The 18,912-nt window shown below is 39.4% G+C and overlaps 1 protein-coding gene across 2 annotated transcripts in view; it reads right to left on the bottom strand.

The window, feature by feature from the left end:
• PIK3CA (phosphatidylinositol-4,5-bisphosphate 3-kinase catalytic subunit alpha) overlaps positions 1–18,912 on the bottom strand; it is a 96,877-nt gene that overhangs the window by 25,124 nt on the left and 52,841 nt on the right. For both annotated transcript variants that reach the window (XM_056110768.1, XM_056110767.1), the window contains exons 3-9: positions 18,115–18,324; positions 15,581–15,831; positions 12,921–13,166; positions 12,119–12,204; positions 8,755–8,860; positions 8,063–8,215; positions 7,847–7,981 (exon numbers count right to left, since the gene is read on the bottom strand). In XM_056110768.1, coding sequence (XP_055966743.1) covers positions 7,847–7,981; positions 8,063–8,215; positions 8,755–8,860; positions 12,119–12,204; positions 12,921–13,166; positions 15,581–15,831; positions 18,115–18,324 — 1,187 coding nt within the window. The remainder of the gene's footprint in view (positions 1–7,846; positions 7,982–8,062; positions 8,216–8,754; positions 8,861–12,118; positions 12,205–12,920; positions 13,167–15,580; positions 15,832–18,114; positions 18,325–18,912) is intronic.

Here is an 18,912-nt window from a genome sequence, read left to right as displayed (position 1 = left end):
CCTTGTCCCCCACCCAGTCTTTACTTCCTGGACAAAAACCAGGTATCCGTGGAGGCGTGGCCACTTCAGAGGTGGGCGTGGCTTTAACAAGTGGGCGTGGCCTAATTTTCGGCAGGCCAAGGCTCAAAACCAACAAATATTACCCCTCCACATACACAACAACATGAGGAAACAACGCAAATCCCCACCACAGGGAGACCATGAGGAAATACATCTAGAAGCCTCAGTAGGTGCTAGCCACCGTAGGGACCTCTCTGACAAGGAATTCAGATATAAAGTCATCAAGATGTTCAATCAACTCGATGAAACAGTCACACACATATCCGCTAAACTGAAAGAGGACATGAAAGAAACAATCGATCGCAAAATTGACAAAATACAGCAAGAAATGAGAGCCGAAATTGGAAAGCTCCGCACAGAAATGGCACGCATCACAGATTCCATAGATGAAGTCAAAACCTCACTCACTGCCCTCAAAAATAGAACAACCACAGCTGAGGAAAGAATCAGTGACTTGGAAGATCAGCAGCACCAAGCCAACAGACAACAGCAAACAATGGCAAGAGACCTCAAAATAGCTCAAGAGCGAATCAGAGTCCTACGAGATGATTCCAGAAGAAACAACATTAGAATCATTGGACTACCAGAAGCTCAAGGAAACAATCCCAATGAAAAAACCATGCTGAAACAAATTATTGCCGAAAAATTCCCAGAGCTCCATAATACAGCCATCCAGATTCAAGAAGCCCAAAGGGTGCCAGCTAAAAGAGACCCCAACAGAAACACCCCAAGACATATTATAGTTAGAATGATCGATTCTGCCGATAGAGACACAATACTGCAAGCAGCAAGGGCAAAAAAGGAAATCACATACAAAGGAGCACCCCTGAGATTCACAGCAGACCTCTCAGAGGAAACCCTACAAACCCGAAGACAGTGGCGAGATATAGTCAAAAAACTCACTGAAATGAATGCTTCACCAAGAATACTCTATCCGGCTAAACTCTCACTCCAAATAGATGGAAAGCTACACTATTTTCTAGATAAACAGCAGCTCAGGAACTTCATAGACTCAAAACCAAACCTAAAACAAGGACTAAAGGGGCTACTATAAGACAAGACAAACCCTACAACCACAACACACCCGCACAGAAACATGACACAAAACCCCATAACCATACTCTCTCTCAAGTCAACAGTCTCAATTCACCATTGAAGAGACACAGAGTGGCAAAATGGATACAGAGACAGAACCCAACATTCTGCTGCCTACAAGAAACTCATCTCAACACTCAGAGCAAACACAGACTCAAAGTCAAAGGATGGAAAACAATTCTGCAAGCAAACAGCTCCTGTAAAAAAGCTGGGGTGGCCATACTAGTATCTGACAACATTAATTTCACCCTGAAAAAGGCTAGAAGGGACAGTAAAGGCCATTTTCTATTAATCAAGGGATACGTACAACAGGAAGAAATCACACTCTTAAATGTATATGCACCTAATGAGGGAACAGCCAAATATTTAAAACAACTGCTAACAGACTTTAAGGAGGACATTGCAAGCAGCACAATAGTACTTGGAGACTTCAACATTGCCCGATCACCTCTGGACAGATCAACAAGAACAAAACCCAGCAAGGAATCATTGGCTTTGAAAGAAAAAACAGAAGAGAGAGGGTTTATAGACTTATACAGGGCTTTACACCCCAAAAAGAAAGAATACACATTCTTCTCCAGTGCACACGGAACATTTTCCAAAATAGACAATGTGCTAGGACACAAAACATACCTCAACAAAATAGGGAAGATAGAAATAGTATCAGCCATCTTTTCAGACCATGATGCACTGAGGATAGAAGTGAATCACACACAGACATGGAGAACCAAATCAAACACCTGGAAATTAAACAACTCGATGCTGAACAATGAATGGGTCAGGAACGAAGTCAAGGACGAAATCAAAAGATACCTGGAAACAAATGAGAATGAAGATACGAGCTACCAGAACCTATGGGATGCAGCGAAAGCTGTATTAAGGGGAAAATTTATAGCTCTGCAAGCATATCTTAGGTCTGTAGAAATGGTGCACATAAACAACTTGACCTCACAGCTCAAGTCCTTAGAAAAGGATCAACAGAAAGAACCTAAATCAGGCAGAAGGAAAGAGATCATAAAACTTAGAGCAGAAATCAACGACATGGAAACCAAAGAAACAATCCGAAAGATCAATGAAACCAAGAGCTGGTTCTTTGAGAGAATAAACAAGATAGATAAACCACTCGCAACACTCACAAAGAAACAGAGAGAGAGAACCCTAATAAACCGAATCAGAAATGAGAAGGGGGATAACACAACAGAAACCAAAGAAATCCAAAACATCATCAGAGACTACTTTGAAAGTCTCTATGCCACGAAACAAGAGAACCTAGAAGAAATGGACAAATTCCTGGACTCCTATAATCTCCCAAAGCTGAATCAAGAAGACCTGGAGTATCTGAATAGACCTATTAACATCAACGAAATAGAAACTGCAATCAAAAGCCTTCCCAAAACAAAAGCCCGGGCCCAGATGGATTCACTAGAGAATTTTTCCAAACATTTAAAGAGGACCTGCTGCCAGTCTTTCTCAAGCTCTTTCAGGAAATTGAAAAAACGGAAACTCTCCCAAACAGTTTCTATGAAGCCCATATCTCTCTAATACCAAAAGGAAACAAAGATACCACAAGAAAAGAAAACTACAGGCCGATATCCCTGATGAACATGGAATCGAAGATTCTCAACAAAATACTAGCAAATAGAATTCAACTACTCATCAAAAAGATCATACACCATGACCAAGTAGGATTCATCCCGGGGATGCAAGGCTGGTTTAACACTAGGAAATCAATCAACATAATCCACCACATCAACAAAAGAAAAGATAAAAATCATATTATCATATCAATAGATGCAGAGAAAGCATTTGACAAGATCCAGCACCCATTTATGATGAAAACCCTAGCCAAAATGGGGATAGAGGGGACTTTTCTCAATATAGTTAAAGCCATCTATCACAAGCCTACAGCAAGCATCGTCCTCAATGGCGAAAAACTGAGAGCCTTCCCTCTAAGATCAGGGACAAGACAAGGATGCCCACTCTCTCCACTGCTGTTCAATATAGTATTGGAAGTACTTGTAATAGTGATTAGGCAAGAAAAGGATATTAGGGGCATCCAGGTAGGAAAGGAAGAAATCAAGCTCTCACTATTCGCAGATGATATGATACTATACTTAGAAAACCCTAAAACCTCTATCAAGAAACTTCTAGAAACAATAGGCTTGTATAGTAAAGTGGCAGGTTATAAAATCAATGCCCAAAAGTCCATGGCTTTCCTATATGCAAATAGTGAAAGAGAAGAAAAAGACATGAAGAAAACAATCCCATTCACAATTGTGCCCCAGAAAATCAAGTACCTAGGAATCACGTTAACCAAGGAAGTAAAGGACCTGTACAAAGAAAACTACAAAACTCTACTTCAGGAAATAAAAGAGGATACGAGGAAATGGAAAAATATCCCCTGTTCATGGATCGGGAGAATTAACATTGTCAAAATGGCAATACTTCCCAAAGCACTGTATAAATTCAACGCAATCCCTATTAGGATACCCATGACATTCTTCAAAGAATTGGAGCAAACACTCCTGAAATTCATATGGAACAATAAGCCCCCACGAATAGCTAAAGCAATTCTTGGGAAAAAGAAAATGGGAGGAATCAACCTCCATAACTTCAAACACTACTACAAGGCAGTAATTATTAAAACAGCATGGTACTGGAACAAAGGCAGAGCTGTAGACCAATGGAACAGGGTTGAATATACTGACGTCCCCCTCCCCCCCCCCCAAGTATATAAGCATCTAATCTTCGATAAGGGGGCAAGAAAAGTGAAGTGGAGCAGGGAAAGCCTCTTTAACAAATTATGCTGGCAAAACTGGACGGCTATATGCAAAAAAATGGGCTCAGATCTCTGCCTAACTCCATGTACAAAAGTAAGATCTAAGTGGATTAAAGACCTCAACATCAGACCGGAATCTATAAGATACATTGAGGAAAATGTTGGCAAAACCCTTCATGACATAGAAGCTAATAGTGTCTTCAAAGATGTCACACTGCTGGCCAAGCAAGTGAAAACAGAGATAGATAAATGGGACTATCTTAAACTAAGAAGCTTCTGCACCTCAAAAGAAACAGTGACCAAAATACAAAGACAGTCAACTTAATGGGAAAGGATATTCGCCAACTACACATCTGATAAGGGGTTAATTTCAAGGATATACAAAATACTGGTTCAACTCCACAGAAAGAAAACATTCAACCCCATCAAAAAATGGGGTGATGAAATAAATAGAAACTTTGACAAAGAAGAAATCCGAATGGCTAAAAGACACATGAGAAAATGTTCCACATCATTAATCATCAGGGAGATGCAGATCAAAACCACAATGAGGTATCACCTCACGCCACAGAGACTGGCCCATATCCACAAGAATAAAAGCAACCGGTGCTGGCGCGGATGTGGTGAGAAAGGGACACTCCTTCACTGTTGGTGGGAATGCCGACTGGTTCAGCCCTTCTGGAAAACTGTATGGATGATTCTCAAAAAACTAGAAATTGAGCTTCCATTTGACCCAGCAATACCACTCCTGGGAATATATCCCAGAGAGGCAAAAAAGTATAGCCGAAGTGATATCTGCAATTGTCTGTTTATTGCAGCACTCTTTTTTTTTTGCTCATGCTTTAAATTTTTTATTTTTTGGAAGATATAACTGGCAGTGCTCAGGGCTTACTTATGGCTCTGTGCTCAAGGATAACTTCTGGTGGAGGCTTATGAAAAATATAAGGGGTACTAGGAATTGAACCCATGTCAGCCATGCACTTAAACACTGCACTATCTTTCCATCCCCCTCAGATTTTTTTTATTAAAAATTTTTTAATAGTGAGACATCATGAGGTACAGTTGCAGATTTACACATTTTTGTGCTTGGGTTTCAATTATACAATGATCAAACACCCATCCCTCCACCAGTGCCCAGATCCCACCACCACAGATCCCAGTATCCCTCCCACCTCCATCCCCCCAATCTCACTCTGTCTCTGTGGCAGGGCATTCCCCTCTGTTCTCTTTCTCCTTTTGGGTGTTGTGGTTTGCAAAAGAAACATTGAGTGGCAATCATGTTTGTTCTATAGTCTACTTTCAGCATGCTTCACCCATCCTGGGAGGATCCGCCCAACACCTTTATTTTGGCAGCACTCTTTACAATAGCCAGAATCTGGAAAAAACCTGAGTGCCCGAGAACAGATGACTGGTTGAAGAAACTCTGGCACATTTACACAATGGAGTACTATGTAGCTGTTAGAAAAGACGAAGTCATGAAGTTTACATACAAGTGGTGCTACATGGAAAGTATCATGTTAAGCGAAATGACTCAGAAAGAAAGGGATAGACATAGAAAGATTGCATTCATCTGGGGAACATAAAGTAACAAAATAGGAAACTAACACCCAAGTCTGGCAGAGATTAGTACCAGGAATTTTTACTCAATGACCCGGAGGACAACCACACATGTTAGGGGAAGGGGGAGCTCAGAAAGAGAAAGGAACACCAAATAAAGGGTGTTGGGAGGATCCGCCCACGATGGGAGAGGATGCTGAGGGTAGACTGTGGACCAAGCATGATTGCCACTCAATGCCTCTTTTGCTGACCATGGCACTCAAAAGGAGAGAGAGGGAAATGCCCTGCCACAGAGGCAGGGTGGGATAGGGGCTGGGGGGGGGGGGGGGGGAGGGGATGCTGGGATCCGTGGTGGTGGGAAATGCGCACTGGTGGAGGGATGGGTGTTTGATCATTGTATAATCGAAACCCAAGCACAAAAATGTGTAAGTCTACAACTGTACCTCATGGTGCCTCACTATTAAAAAATAAATATTAAAAAAAAAACAAACTTCAAAAGCAAAAACTGATTCTAATATACTTGATTGTAACTGAGCTCAAGGACTGAAGAACAAGACAGTTCAGTTTATAGGCATAACTAACTGGAAAGTACTGTGGGCATTTCATGGGCATGCTCATCATTAGGACTTAAATTCTAATTTCAATACTAAAATTTCCTATTTAGTTATAATAACTGAAAGTATGAGGCTCAATATTTGTTAAACTGTCACACAGCTTATTCATTAAACGCCTTACCTGTTTGCTTACTGGTAAACCAGGTATTATAAAATTCCTATAACTCATGGAGATCACTTTTAAAACTAAGTGAAATAATTTGTAAATATATATATTATATATATGGGTATGGCCTTCAGTATACTATACCCCATAAGAACTTGAAAAATGCTAGCAATATGATCTTCAAAAATTAAGCGTAAAGACAGTGGTTATGGTTTTAAAGTCTCTCATGGGCCAGAGCAACAGGATAATAGGGAGGGTGTTCATCTTGCAAGCGGCTGACCCGGGTTCGATCCCCGGCATCCCATATGGTCCCCGAGCACCGCCAGGAGTAATTCTTGAGTGCAGTGCCAGGAGTAACTCCTGAGCATCACCAGATGTGACCCAAAAAGCTAAATTAAAAATAATAATAATAATAAAAAAGTGAAGTCTCTCAGAAAGAGAATGCCCTTTGAAACAAACAAAAATAACTAGTGGTATTTTTAGTACCTGATAGAAGTTAGTCGTTTGTACTTAATAGGTAAGATGCCTACATATCCTATGAAAATAGGTAGAAAAATGGTTATTATTATTATTCAGTTTGTAAAACGTATGGGTAAACTCCTTAATAAGAACATTTATAAACTAATAAAGTTCCTAAATGCAAGTTTTGAGGTTGCCTCAGTGGGAAAGGGGAGAAACCTACTGTTAGCAGACTTTAGTCCCACATTTATTGGCTTATTTAAGAGGTTCCCAAACTTACTTGGCCTATTGCCCCTTTTCAGAGAAAAAAAGTGTCCCTCTGGAAATTTAACTTACTTATGTGAACAAATAGAAAGCACCCTTCATTGTACCACAAGACTACGACCACCCTTCTTCCCAAGTTCCAGCACCTTTTGCATGGTGATACCACCGATTTTGGAAAATACTGATCTATACTCCAGTCAGGCTAAAGAAAAAGAAGCACATGTGGAAACTGGGGAAAGAGGCACCATAGAACAAAATCATCTTCTCTTAGCAATGACACCCTTGCTCTTGAGAAATAAGAAAGAGTTAATGGTCCTTGAACTCAGTTACATGTGGTTCTGAAATTATGAGTACGATCAGATAACGAGATCACTATTTAAACTCAGCACGTTCTTTTCTAGGAAATTTGGATTGTGGTAAAGCTATTTCCTCTGTTTCCAAGCTCAACAAACAACATATTTATACGCTGGTTTCATCTTAAGGTTACTATCTCAGGGAGGTCTTATTAATACACTATATTAAGCTGGTATATACTAGCCCTTACCATGATATACAATCTTGAATTTCTGCTTTTTACCAGTTGAACGTTTATTTTCATCATTAGAAGGTAAACCTAATGGAGGTTGCTTTAGATCATAAATTATGACTTAAGTGACTATCATACAATACGCGTAAGGTATATTCAATAAATATTCAATAAATATTTGGTAAATGAAAGCAGGCGAGGATAAATTAAGAATAGGATAAACTAAGAAGAGGCACAGCTGCAGTGAAAATGTCAGCTTCAAGAGTGTTTCATTACTTGCAATACTGTTCTGGGGCCTTCTGTTTCATGATAACCCACATAACCATTTCCATACAATAAATGCTGACTGGTAACGGTACTTAAAAAAACTCAGCGAGCGGCCTTACCAGTCCTGCATGAGAATAACTAAATCCGGCTTCTCGGGATACAGACCAATTGGCATGTTCTTCAATCACTGACATATCTGGAAATTTGACAACGCTGCTGAACCAGTCAAACTCCAACTCTAAGCATGGAGTTTCCTAGCAAGTAAAATAGAATTATTTGTATTGTTTTTGACAGTCAGAACAAATCTCTAATTTATGGGAATAAAAGTAGCTTACTTTATTGGGATTTGACCCAGTAACGCCAATAGGGTTCAGCAAGTCTTCTAATCCATGAGGTACTGGCCAAAGATTCAAAGCCATTTTTCCAGATACTAAAGTATCTGTATAATCAAATAAGTTTATATTTCCCCAGGCCAAAGGACAGTGTTCCTTAAAAAAAAAAAAAGAAGAAAAATATTCACTACTTTGTTGGTCACATTTTAAAATGCATTTTAAAACATTTTTCTTCCTCATGAAGGAATTCACAGGCTACATAATGCTATCTGTAATGCCAGATGCACTTTTTTTGAGTATAAGTGTTTTCTTTCATCCCTCATATTAAATGACATGTATTTTCTTTAACTATAAATGAAGAATGGAGATGCTACTGGCACCCGCTCGAGTGAATCGATGAGTAACGGGGTATCAAGTGATCAAGTGATAAATGAGAAATACAAACTAAAGTAAGCAAAACTGATATTTGTATATAGCCACATAACAGATATATGTGAAGTCACTCTGCATGCTTTAAAAATAGTAGAATTAAGAATTCATCTCATACTCATAAATTCTAGAAGCACTTTCAAGTTGTAAAAAATGCACTAATATTCAAAAAAAATTAAGGAAATATCCAATTAATGGTAAAAGTCAATCAGTTGCACAACTGATCCTCAGAGGTGAACCTAATCGTCCCTTCTGAAAGACTCTACCTCCTTAGCACCCTTTCGGCCTTTCACAGAACAGATAGAAAGGCAGAGTCGAGCAGCACGCGGAAGATCAGGGATGTAGATGTCGTAATTCAGCCATTCGTTCCACCTGAGAACAATTGGAAAGACAAAGAAAAATCCATGAAGAACAAAAAGCGTTTACTCAGAATATATAATGACAACAACAGCAGCAACAGTTTCCTCCTGATAGAAGTCGCCAGTCTCTAACCTTCACTTAGGCTATCCCCAGCTACTTCATCAGAAGGTCTGAATATTTTCTTTACTCTCCTAGAACTGAGTTTAGGCTCACTTCACACATAGAAGTGAATTTAAATTCACTGAAAAATCTACTTTTGGAGGAGTTCCTATTGCCATTTCTATTACTGTTATACTGAGATTTTTATTCCCAAGTGATTATATACAGGGAAAGGATGGAAGGTACTGAATTAACCCACCTTTAACTTCATCATTATATCTATGCAGTAATAATTTAAAATGTTTCAAGTAACTCCCTTCCCCCTAAGAAATAGATATGTGCTAAGATCGCTTGATCACTTGACTTCCCGTTAATCATCGATTTGCTTGAGCGGGCGCCAGTAACTTCTCCATTCGTATCTGTTGCGTGCTAGCGTAGCCCAATGGCATCTGCTCGTTCTAGGAACACAAAGAGCCTCAAACCGTTCAGGGTCTTGACAAAGAAGTCTGACCATCTTGTAGGAAGGCGGCCATGCGGTCTTTTGACGTCCCATGGAATCCAGTCGGTAACGGCTCTCGTCCAGTAGTCGTCTCCAAATTTCATTACGTGTTCAGCCCATTTGATTTTCGATGCCTTGGCAAATGAGACAGCGTCCCTGATTCTTCTTTTTTTTAAAATTTTTATTAGTGAAACACCATGAGATACAGTTATAGACTTACACATTTTTGTGCTTGGATTTCAATTATCAATGATCAAATACCCATCCCTCCACCAGTGTCCATTTTCCACCACCACTAATCCCAGTATCTCTCCCAACTCCCAGTCCCCTCCCCCCCATCCTACCCTGCCTCTGTGGCAGGACATTCCCTTTTGTTCTCTCTTTTGAGTGTTGTGGTTTGCAAAAGAGGCATTGAGTGGCAATCATGTTTGGTGTATAGTCTACTTTCAGCATGCTTTTTTCGTGGATGGAAGTCAGAACTCCGGATTCTTTCTCTCATTTGAGTGAAACGTGATACTCCAAGCATAGCTCTTTCCATTCCTCTTTGGGAGACTCAAATAGTTCTCATCCTGTTTTCGAATAGTTCTCATCCTGTTTTCATAGGGCCCAGGTCTCTGAAGCATATGTTAATGCAGGAAGAACAGTGGAATCGAAGAGATGTGCCCGGAGCCAGAGGTTCTTCGTCCTCTTAGCTATTTCTTCGATGCTTTTTTTTTTTTTTTTTGGTTTTTATTAGTGAAACACCATGAGGTACAGTTGTAGATTTACAAATTTTTGGCTTAGATTTCAGTTATACAATGAACGAATACCCATCCCTCCACCAATGCCCATTCTCCACCACCACTGATCCAAACCGCTCTCTTCCTCCTGCGCATCTCAGGTGCCATGTCATTTGTCATGTTGACTTCTCGACCTAGCATTAACATGCAATAACTATTGCATTCAGAGATGGTCGTTCCGTTGAGAGCGAATGGAACGTCAGGAACAAGACTGTTTCTCATAAACATTGTCTTTGTGAGATTCAGATGGAGACTGACCTTTCCACACTCACAGTCAAAGTTGGCCAGCATCTGTGCTGCTTGGCTAGTGTTTGGTGTTATTAGAACAATGTCATCAGCAAAGCGGAGGTGGTGTAGTTGCTGACCATCTATCTTCACTCCCATTCCTTCCCATTCCAGTTGTCGCATGATGTTCTCGAGGGTGGCACTGAAGTATTTTGTGAAATGGTATCACCCTGCTAAACTCCTCTCTTTACATCGATGATCACTTCTTTGGAGAATAGTGAGATTCTGGTAGTGAATCCGTAATACAGCTCACGGAGGATCCTGATGTATTGAGTATGAATGCCCTGATTGGCTAGGGCTTTGATGACTGCTTCCATCTCAACAGAATCAAAGGCCTTCTTTAAATAAATGGACATTAGACAGATCGGCACCTTGAACTCTTGAGAAACCTCAATGAGCTTGGTTATCATGTGGATATGGTCGATTGTGTTGAATCCTATGCGGAACCTGGCTTGCTTGCATGGTTGTCCTTCATCTAGTGTTCTGCCAATCCTATTCAGGATGACTCGAGTGAATAACTTGTAGATGACAGACAGTAGGCAGAACAGGCAATAGTTGCCAATGTGGATTTCTCCCGTCTTGTACAGCAGTACAGTCCTGCTGGTTTTCCATCGGGACAGGACCTTGTATTCAAACAGGGAGCGCGTGAAGAGCCGATCCAGTGTATTGATGAGTACTGACGGCAGGTTCTTCAGGTGTTCAGGTCTGTCCTTGTCTGGGCCGGGTAAGATAATTAATTTATCTGAATATCATAAATATCAACATCTATAGTTGGGAATGATGTGAGGGAGAATAGTTTGGCTCTGGAGCGACCTGCCAACTCTCCAAATGGAAATGGAAGTAAGACTAAAATACTGCATTTATTATTTTATTTTTTACATCTTTTTGATTTTGGGAATCACACCTGGCAATCACACCATTCCAAGAGTGAAATGTTTTTAAGCTTTAGGGAATCTCTGTCACTATAACAGACTCACAACCGAAGTGCCAGTTATCTCTCCACTACTGTCCTTTGGGTAATCTTGGTCTACTCACTACCCTACTCCATCTTTCCAAAACCTCAATCAAGGTTCATTTCCATTAGATTCTGTTTTCTTCTTTCTTTCTATGCTATCTACAAGTGAGATTCTGTGGTATTTATCTTTCTCTTTTTGACTTGTTTCACTTAACATGATAACCTCTGTCTACTTTATTCATGTTGTAGAAAAAGACAAGATTTCATTTTTTTCTATTTTCGTTTTGGGGCCACATCCAGTGATACTCAAGGGGTAACTCTAGGCTCAGCACTCAAGAATTACTTTTGGCAGTGCTTAAGGGACCATATGGGATGTTGGGGATCAAATACGGGTTGGCCATTTGCAAGGCAAGCGCACCAAACCCCACCACCCCCCTGCAAAAAAAAGAAATCTCTGCAGAGACGGGACTAGTTTGTATTTCCACCAACAATAATTTTGGAATGTGACTGATATTTCTTTGACAGAATATACTTACAATACATATGTACATTATAATTTGTGTGACTGGCATAAAGCTAATCGTGTAAAATGTACTAATTTTATTACATAAGACTCATATGACTTTTGGATATATCAATTCATAATTTCTTACCTAGGATTGGAACAAGGTACTCTTTGAGTATTCACATTATCACATAAGGGTTCTCCTCCATGGTAGATACCTGTTCTAACATAGATCTAAAGAAAAGAACACAAACATGTATACATATGTATGTATGCACATGTATGTACAAGTATTATGTAAAATCAGTATCAAATAATATGATGTGTTTGATATGAATGACAAGGTATTTTGTCCAGCTATATGGCTTCTTTGGGTTATTCTTCCCTTCCCTACCCTATATAGACATATATACACATTTATAGACATATATGCATACATATTTATATAAAATACTGATAGACTTCACCAAAATTTGGAGCAGCCTTTGGAAGGAAATCAGACTACTGAAAAATAATCCATACAGTACTTTAAATCCTCTTTAGGTCATAATGTAAATTAAGTTTTTCATATTTCATGAAGATATAATGGTACATACACTAAATAATTCTCTTGGCATTTGGAGCAATACGCCATAAAGCCAATTAATATTTCTGTGATGAAACACGTAAATCCCACCTCAAGTGAGATGAATAAAGGTTATTAAAAAACTTACTTTAGGTTGGGCCAGGAATTGTAAAACTTTTATTTTTAAGAGTTCAGGCCTATGGGGATTAGAACTGTTAGAACATTAGAATGAAATTCTAATCGGGACAAAAGGACCATAGGCTGTGTGATAGCTGAGGGTGCTCATTTTCCTGGTCATCTATAAGCATATGGCAAGACAACATATTACTGGATGGTAGCATACAAAGGCTTAAATAACATAATGAGCAATGACACCTGACTATACCTTGTCAATGTCTCGAATATTCACATTCACATATGTCGCACAAAGAATTTTTATTCTGAGTGCACTATTTATAACCCAGAGGGATTTTGTAGATGTTTCTCCATTCATATACGGTGTAGCTGTGGAGATGCGTCTGGAATAAGACGGCATGGTAAAGCAGTCCATTGGCAGTTGAGAGTAAAGGCTTTCTTTAGCCATCAACATCAAGTTGGGCATCCTCCCGAGCATTATACAGCTTCTTATATACTGTTAAGAGATTGGTGGGGGAGGAGAGAAGCAATTTCTTAAGAGTTTACATTTTAAAAGTAACATGTAGGAGTATTGACATACTGATATGCAAAGGTGATTAAACATATCGAACTTAACAGACCACATTTCTTAGCAGTTACTGTGTAACATTTAAATAGAGGCATGAGAAAGTAAGGTCATCATACAGGATTGCCTCTTGCAATATTAACTGAATGAAAAAACAGGGTCCATTTTTGACACTACAGTTTCAAACTTAACTGGAAATGAGTTAAAAACAAGAATCAGCAAGTAATCATTGTGAAAACTGTATTATTAAAGGAAAAACGATATAATTAGCTTTAGTAAACTATTAAGTTATATGGACATTCAACCCCACAGTGATTGGCAACTTGCTATTTTTGTTCTTTATTTCTTGAGAGAGATTTTATTTCGTTAAAAAATAAAACAAGAGGTTGTCAAGCTCATGCAGTGGGTAAGGCGCTTGCCTCACGTACAGCTGACATGGGTTCAATCTCCTGCACCCGGTACAGTCCTGTACCGGAGACCTGCCTGAGAGCACAGTTTGGAGTAAGCGCTAAGCACTGCTGGCTGTGGCCCCCAAGCAAGAAAACAACTACAACCACAAAAGCAAACAAAACCCACAACAGCAACCCCAACCCATCCCAATACAGGCTTGCTCTTCAAGCTGGTTCTTCCCCATGAAAATATATCTTGCTTGTCTTTTTGCTTGTTATTTTCTACTCCGAAGAAACCAATGTTCTCTCGTGAACATACATTCCTGTCTCTATGCCCTCACATCTTTATAAGGAAATTTTGTTCAATAAAAACTGTCTTCTTTTATTTAAAAAAACAGGAGGGGCGAATAAAACTATTAGAAGTTGTTTCAGAAAAAAGTACCAGAGAAATACATTGGTCTGAATTCTGAAAAAAAGGACAGAAATTTTGAATTATACTGTATACATAACAGTTTATCTTCTTACTCTTAAGTCCCACTCTATGGAAGCAATGTCAAGGCCAGGACTGTGTCTTGCTTGGTATTATAAAGCAGCACTTGATTTATCTTGGAAAAAATTGCTTCTTATGTGATTTCATTAATAGAAAGAGTTTAGGGAATTATCAATATGGTATCTTAACAGATCGTGGATTTTTTTTTGAAGTGTCTATTTTAATTCCTATGACATCAGTATCTGGGAGGGAATAAAAACTGTGTCACTGTCACTGTCCTCCCGTTCATCGATTTGCTGGAGTGGGTCCATTAAAGTCTCCATTTTGAGACTTGTTACTGTGTCTGGCATATCGAATACGTCACGGGGAGCTTGCCAGGCTTTGCCGTGCGGGCAAGATACTCTTGGTAGCTTGCCGGGCTCTCTGAGAGGGGCGGAGGAATTGAACCCAGGTTGGTCGGGTCGGCCGCGTGCAAGGCAAACACCCAACTGCTGTGCTATCGCTTCAGCCCAAAAAAACTGTGAATTAGCCTATATTTGAGAGTCAGCAAAACTGCGAGGTTTTTTTTTTGCTTTTTGGATCACATCCAGCGATATACAGGGGGTACTTCTGGCTCTGCACTCAGGAATTACTCCTGGAGGTGCTCTGGAGACCATATGTGATGCTGAGGACTGAACCCGGGTCGGCTGCATGGAACAGGCAAATGCCTTACCTGCTGTGCTATCACTCCAGCCCTGCCAGGATTTTTAAACAAGGGTAGGCTTACTTTATTGTTTCTGTTGTATATTCAAATGAATACAATAAACTGCCCTTCTAAAAAGTAAGGGGCATGCAAAGTCTTCTGTGTATGTTCTCAATTATGTAAAATTCTTATTGTGAAATCTTAAAAAAAAAAAAAAGAATAAAGTTCCTATTGCAGACCAAGGTGATAGCTAGCTCAAAGGGATGGTTTTCGCATGCCCAAGTTTCAGATGGGGTCACTGGCCCTGAGCACTGCTGGGAGTGACCACCAAGCACTGAGGTGGGGTAGACCCCACGCGCCACCATGTGTGGTCCCCAAAAGTAAAACCTCAAATGAATCAGAATTCCTATCAGTTAATAAAAGTATTTCTACTAAAGAATGGAAACTATCTAGAAAAGTAAATGATGCACTATTTTATATATAGATACCCGGAACACTATTACACTAGTTACATGCATAATCAAGTTTATTGTTACAATTACAAAAACACTGCCTAATAATATAGTCAGTTTCCAAACATTAATTAATAAAATCTAAAGAACAGCATTTTTCTCTCTTGAATTCATCACTATTCTTTCAAAACAATATAGTAGAAAAAAAATGACATTGTGAATGCTATTTTCTAACAGTTAAGACTTTAAACTATATTCTAAAATTAAAAGTACTCATTCTAATTGTGATTACTTTTAAATTTAAATTAATATTTTTGAAACTTATTACTCACCTTATACTGACTCAGAGGATATTTTTCTAGGAAGTATTCATCACATCCACACACTTTTAAAATATACTTGCCCTGATATTCTAAAACACACAGTTTTAGTTGTTCAGATGATAGCAACATACTTCGAGTTTTTTTCCTGATTGCCTCCGCAATTACTTGTTCTGGCACACAGTCATGGTTGATTTTCAGAGTATACTTCTGTTTGTCATTATTTGGAGAAACTATTACCCAAATTACCACTATTATTTGTCCTATAACAGGAAAACATTATTAGATACGATTGCTATACACACATATTTCATTTATCAAGAGAAAAGTCTTGAAAGTATGCACTAATATTAGCCTTCGCCATAATAAAAAGTGACTTATAATCAGCCTCATCAAATATGGGTAAATATCCAGTAGAAACAGTGTACCCTTATCTGGCAGGGATGCCAGGCCGTGCCTAGATCCCATGTTTAATGCGGACAAGTGGGAGTGGGAGTGGGTCACAAGCACCTGTGACCAAGTTAATTTCCATTCTAAATCGCCCGATATACTCTATGGACACAACCCGTAAGACACACTCATCATGGTATCGACAGAACATAAAGTAGAGACTGACAGAAAAGATGGAGCAGACAAAGAAAGCGAATTTTCTATCTTTTGTTTATTTCTCTTTTAAAAAACTTTCTACGAAAACTTTTTTGTCAAGAATTTTTTAATGAAAGAATCCTGTTTGGTTTTGGACCGCCTCCAGCACTGCTCCCAGGCTATTTCTGGGTCTGTGCTTTTGATGGTGCTCAGGGGATCATATGCTGGAAATCTGAACCAGGGTCAGTGGGATTCAAGGCAAGCCCTTTACCCCTGTAATTGAATTCCTGGCTCTGAAATTAAATTTTCTAATTAATTCCTTTTAAGATTAATTAAGTCAGGGGATTCTTTAAAAAATAAAATGAAAATAAAAAAATAAAAATATGTTAAGGCATTCTGGGTGTTTACAGTATAATTCTTTCCATCAGTGTATTACAATTTTTTTCTTTTTTATCGGGGGGCAGGGAGAGGGGAAGGCACACCCAGAGACGAGCAGGGGTGACTCCTGGCTCTGCACTCAGGAATCACTCCTGGCAGTGCTCAGGGGAACATAGGGGATGCCAGACACCAAAACCAGGCCAGCTGCATGCAAGGCAAGTGCCTTACCCACTGTACTGTGTCTCTGAATCCCGTTACAAAATTTTCATAAAAAATATTAGAAGAAAAAGTCTGGAGAAAATGAAAAGAACATTCAATTAACAGAATTTCATAATGAATAATGTGAATCAATCTGCCCTATAACTTGAAACGAAAACTTTATATACTTTTTTATCTTCAAAGGTAGATATTTGATACAATAATATTTTAATTTCTAAAACAATAAATTTTGCATATATTTCAAGGTCATTTAATTAAATTTTAGAAATTGATAGAGAACGTGTGTAAATTCAATCTATTATTTTCACCATGGTCCATTAGTGTATGTAACACTGAAATTATGCAGATAGCTCAAGGGCTAGAGCACAGGTCTTGCATGAAGGCAGCAGAGGGTCAATTCCCAGCACCTCAGTACCTCACGCTCTGCTGGCTGTGACTCTTGAGCCTGGAGTGGCCCCCAGCACCACTGGATGGAGCCCAAAAACCAGAAAAAAGGAAAACCTACTAAAGTTATAATTATCTAATTTATCTAATAATCTGGGCTGGAGCGATAGCACAGCAGGTAGGGCCTTTGCCTTGCACACAGCCGACCCTGCCGACCTGGGTTCGATGCCTCTTGGAGAGCCCGACAGGCTACCGAGAATATCTCGCCCGCATGGCAGATCCTGGCAAGCTCCCCACGGCGTATTCAATATGCCAAAAACAGTAACAACAAGTCTCACAATGGAGACGTTACTGGGTCCGCTCGAGCAAATCGATGAACAATGGGAAGACAGTGCTACAGTGCTACATCTACTAATCTAAAATTTATATAATTTTTCCTTGTGTACATAATTTAAAAATATTTAGTTTCTCTAAAATGTCATGAATGTTTCTATTTTACAATAGAAATAATGAGCTCTAATTTGGTAATACTGAATTTCAAACTCAAAAAAGTTATTCAATTTCGGGGCTGGAGAGAAAGTATAGCAGGTAAGGTGTTTGCCTTTCATGTGGTCAATCTGGGCTCAATCCTCAGCACTACATACGTTCCCCAGAGCATCACTACGAGTGATCCCTGAGCACAGAGCCAGGAGTAAGCCCTATGGACAGCTGGGTTTGGCTCAAAAACAAAACCAAAAAAAGTTAATCACTTTTACTCTAAGAAAAACAATTCACCAAGGGATTAGCATCACACACACACACACACACACACACACACACACACACAATTCATTTCATTACTATTACTGCACACATACCATATACTTGACATTCAACCTCAAGCACATTATGTAGCTGAGATAAAGAGTATTTAGTAATACCAACACAGACAAACGTTTCGACTATAGTAAGCAACTATAATCAACTGACGATTTTCTTACCTTTATCTAATTTATTATATATGTGCTTTGGCAGTTCTGGTGAAGATTCTACATTTGGAGGATAGACATACATTGCCCTACTATGAGGTGAATTAAAATCCCTAAGATCCACAGCTTCTTTACAAACATTAAGAATGTTTCTTCGGAAGTCCTGTACTTCTGGATCTTTCACCATATCAAATTCACACACTGGCATGCCGATAGCAAAACCTTTAAAAATATATATATAAAAAAAGAACATTAATATAATTAACATCCTGTTAAAAATACAGTGTGAATGTTTCTTAAATATTTGGGGGGAAAATCAATAAATTTAAGATGTTTTTCTGGAATAAATAAGCTTTTGATGAGTGAGAGTTGATAAGAAACAAAACATAAATACAAATAAGTCTCCCAAGTAGTGTTCAGGAGGCAAGGGTATGGGCACGTCCCTTTCTGGAGATTTTCAGCCAACAGAGCGGTGGTTCAATGCAAGGTCAAAGAAAGAGGGACTGTCAGACTCTGCTGCAGAGATTACCCTGGACACTCAGTGGTGCCGGCCTACTCCAGGGTCAGAGCCAGTGCTGCACGAGGGCCTCTGGTCTACACCCGGTGATGCTTGGGGAACTAAGACTGAACTGGGGTTTGCCACATGCAAGGCAGGTGCCTTAACCCCTGAACTCTCTCCAGCCTCTATCTTTCATACATAAAAGCAGTATTTAAAAGCTGGAGTGACAGTACAGAGGTTCAAGTGCTTCCCCTACACAAGTGTCTCTATCCTGTTTCAGTCCCTGGCACCACATATATTCCCTTGAGCTC

This window comes from Sorex fumeus, unplaced genomic scaffold (genome assembly GCF_029834395.1).
Source record: "Sorex fumeus unplaced genomic scaffold, SorFum_2.1 ptg000010l, whole genome shotgun sequence".
NCBI lineage: Eukaryota > Metazoa > Chordata > Mammalia > Eulipotyphla > Soricidae > Sorex > Sorex fumeus.
This window is presented reverse-complemented; position numbering and strand designations above follow the sequence as displayed.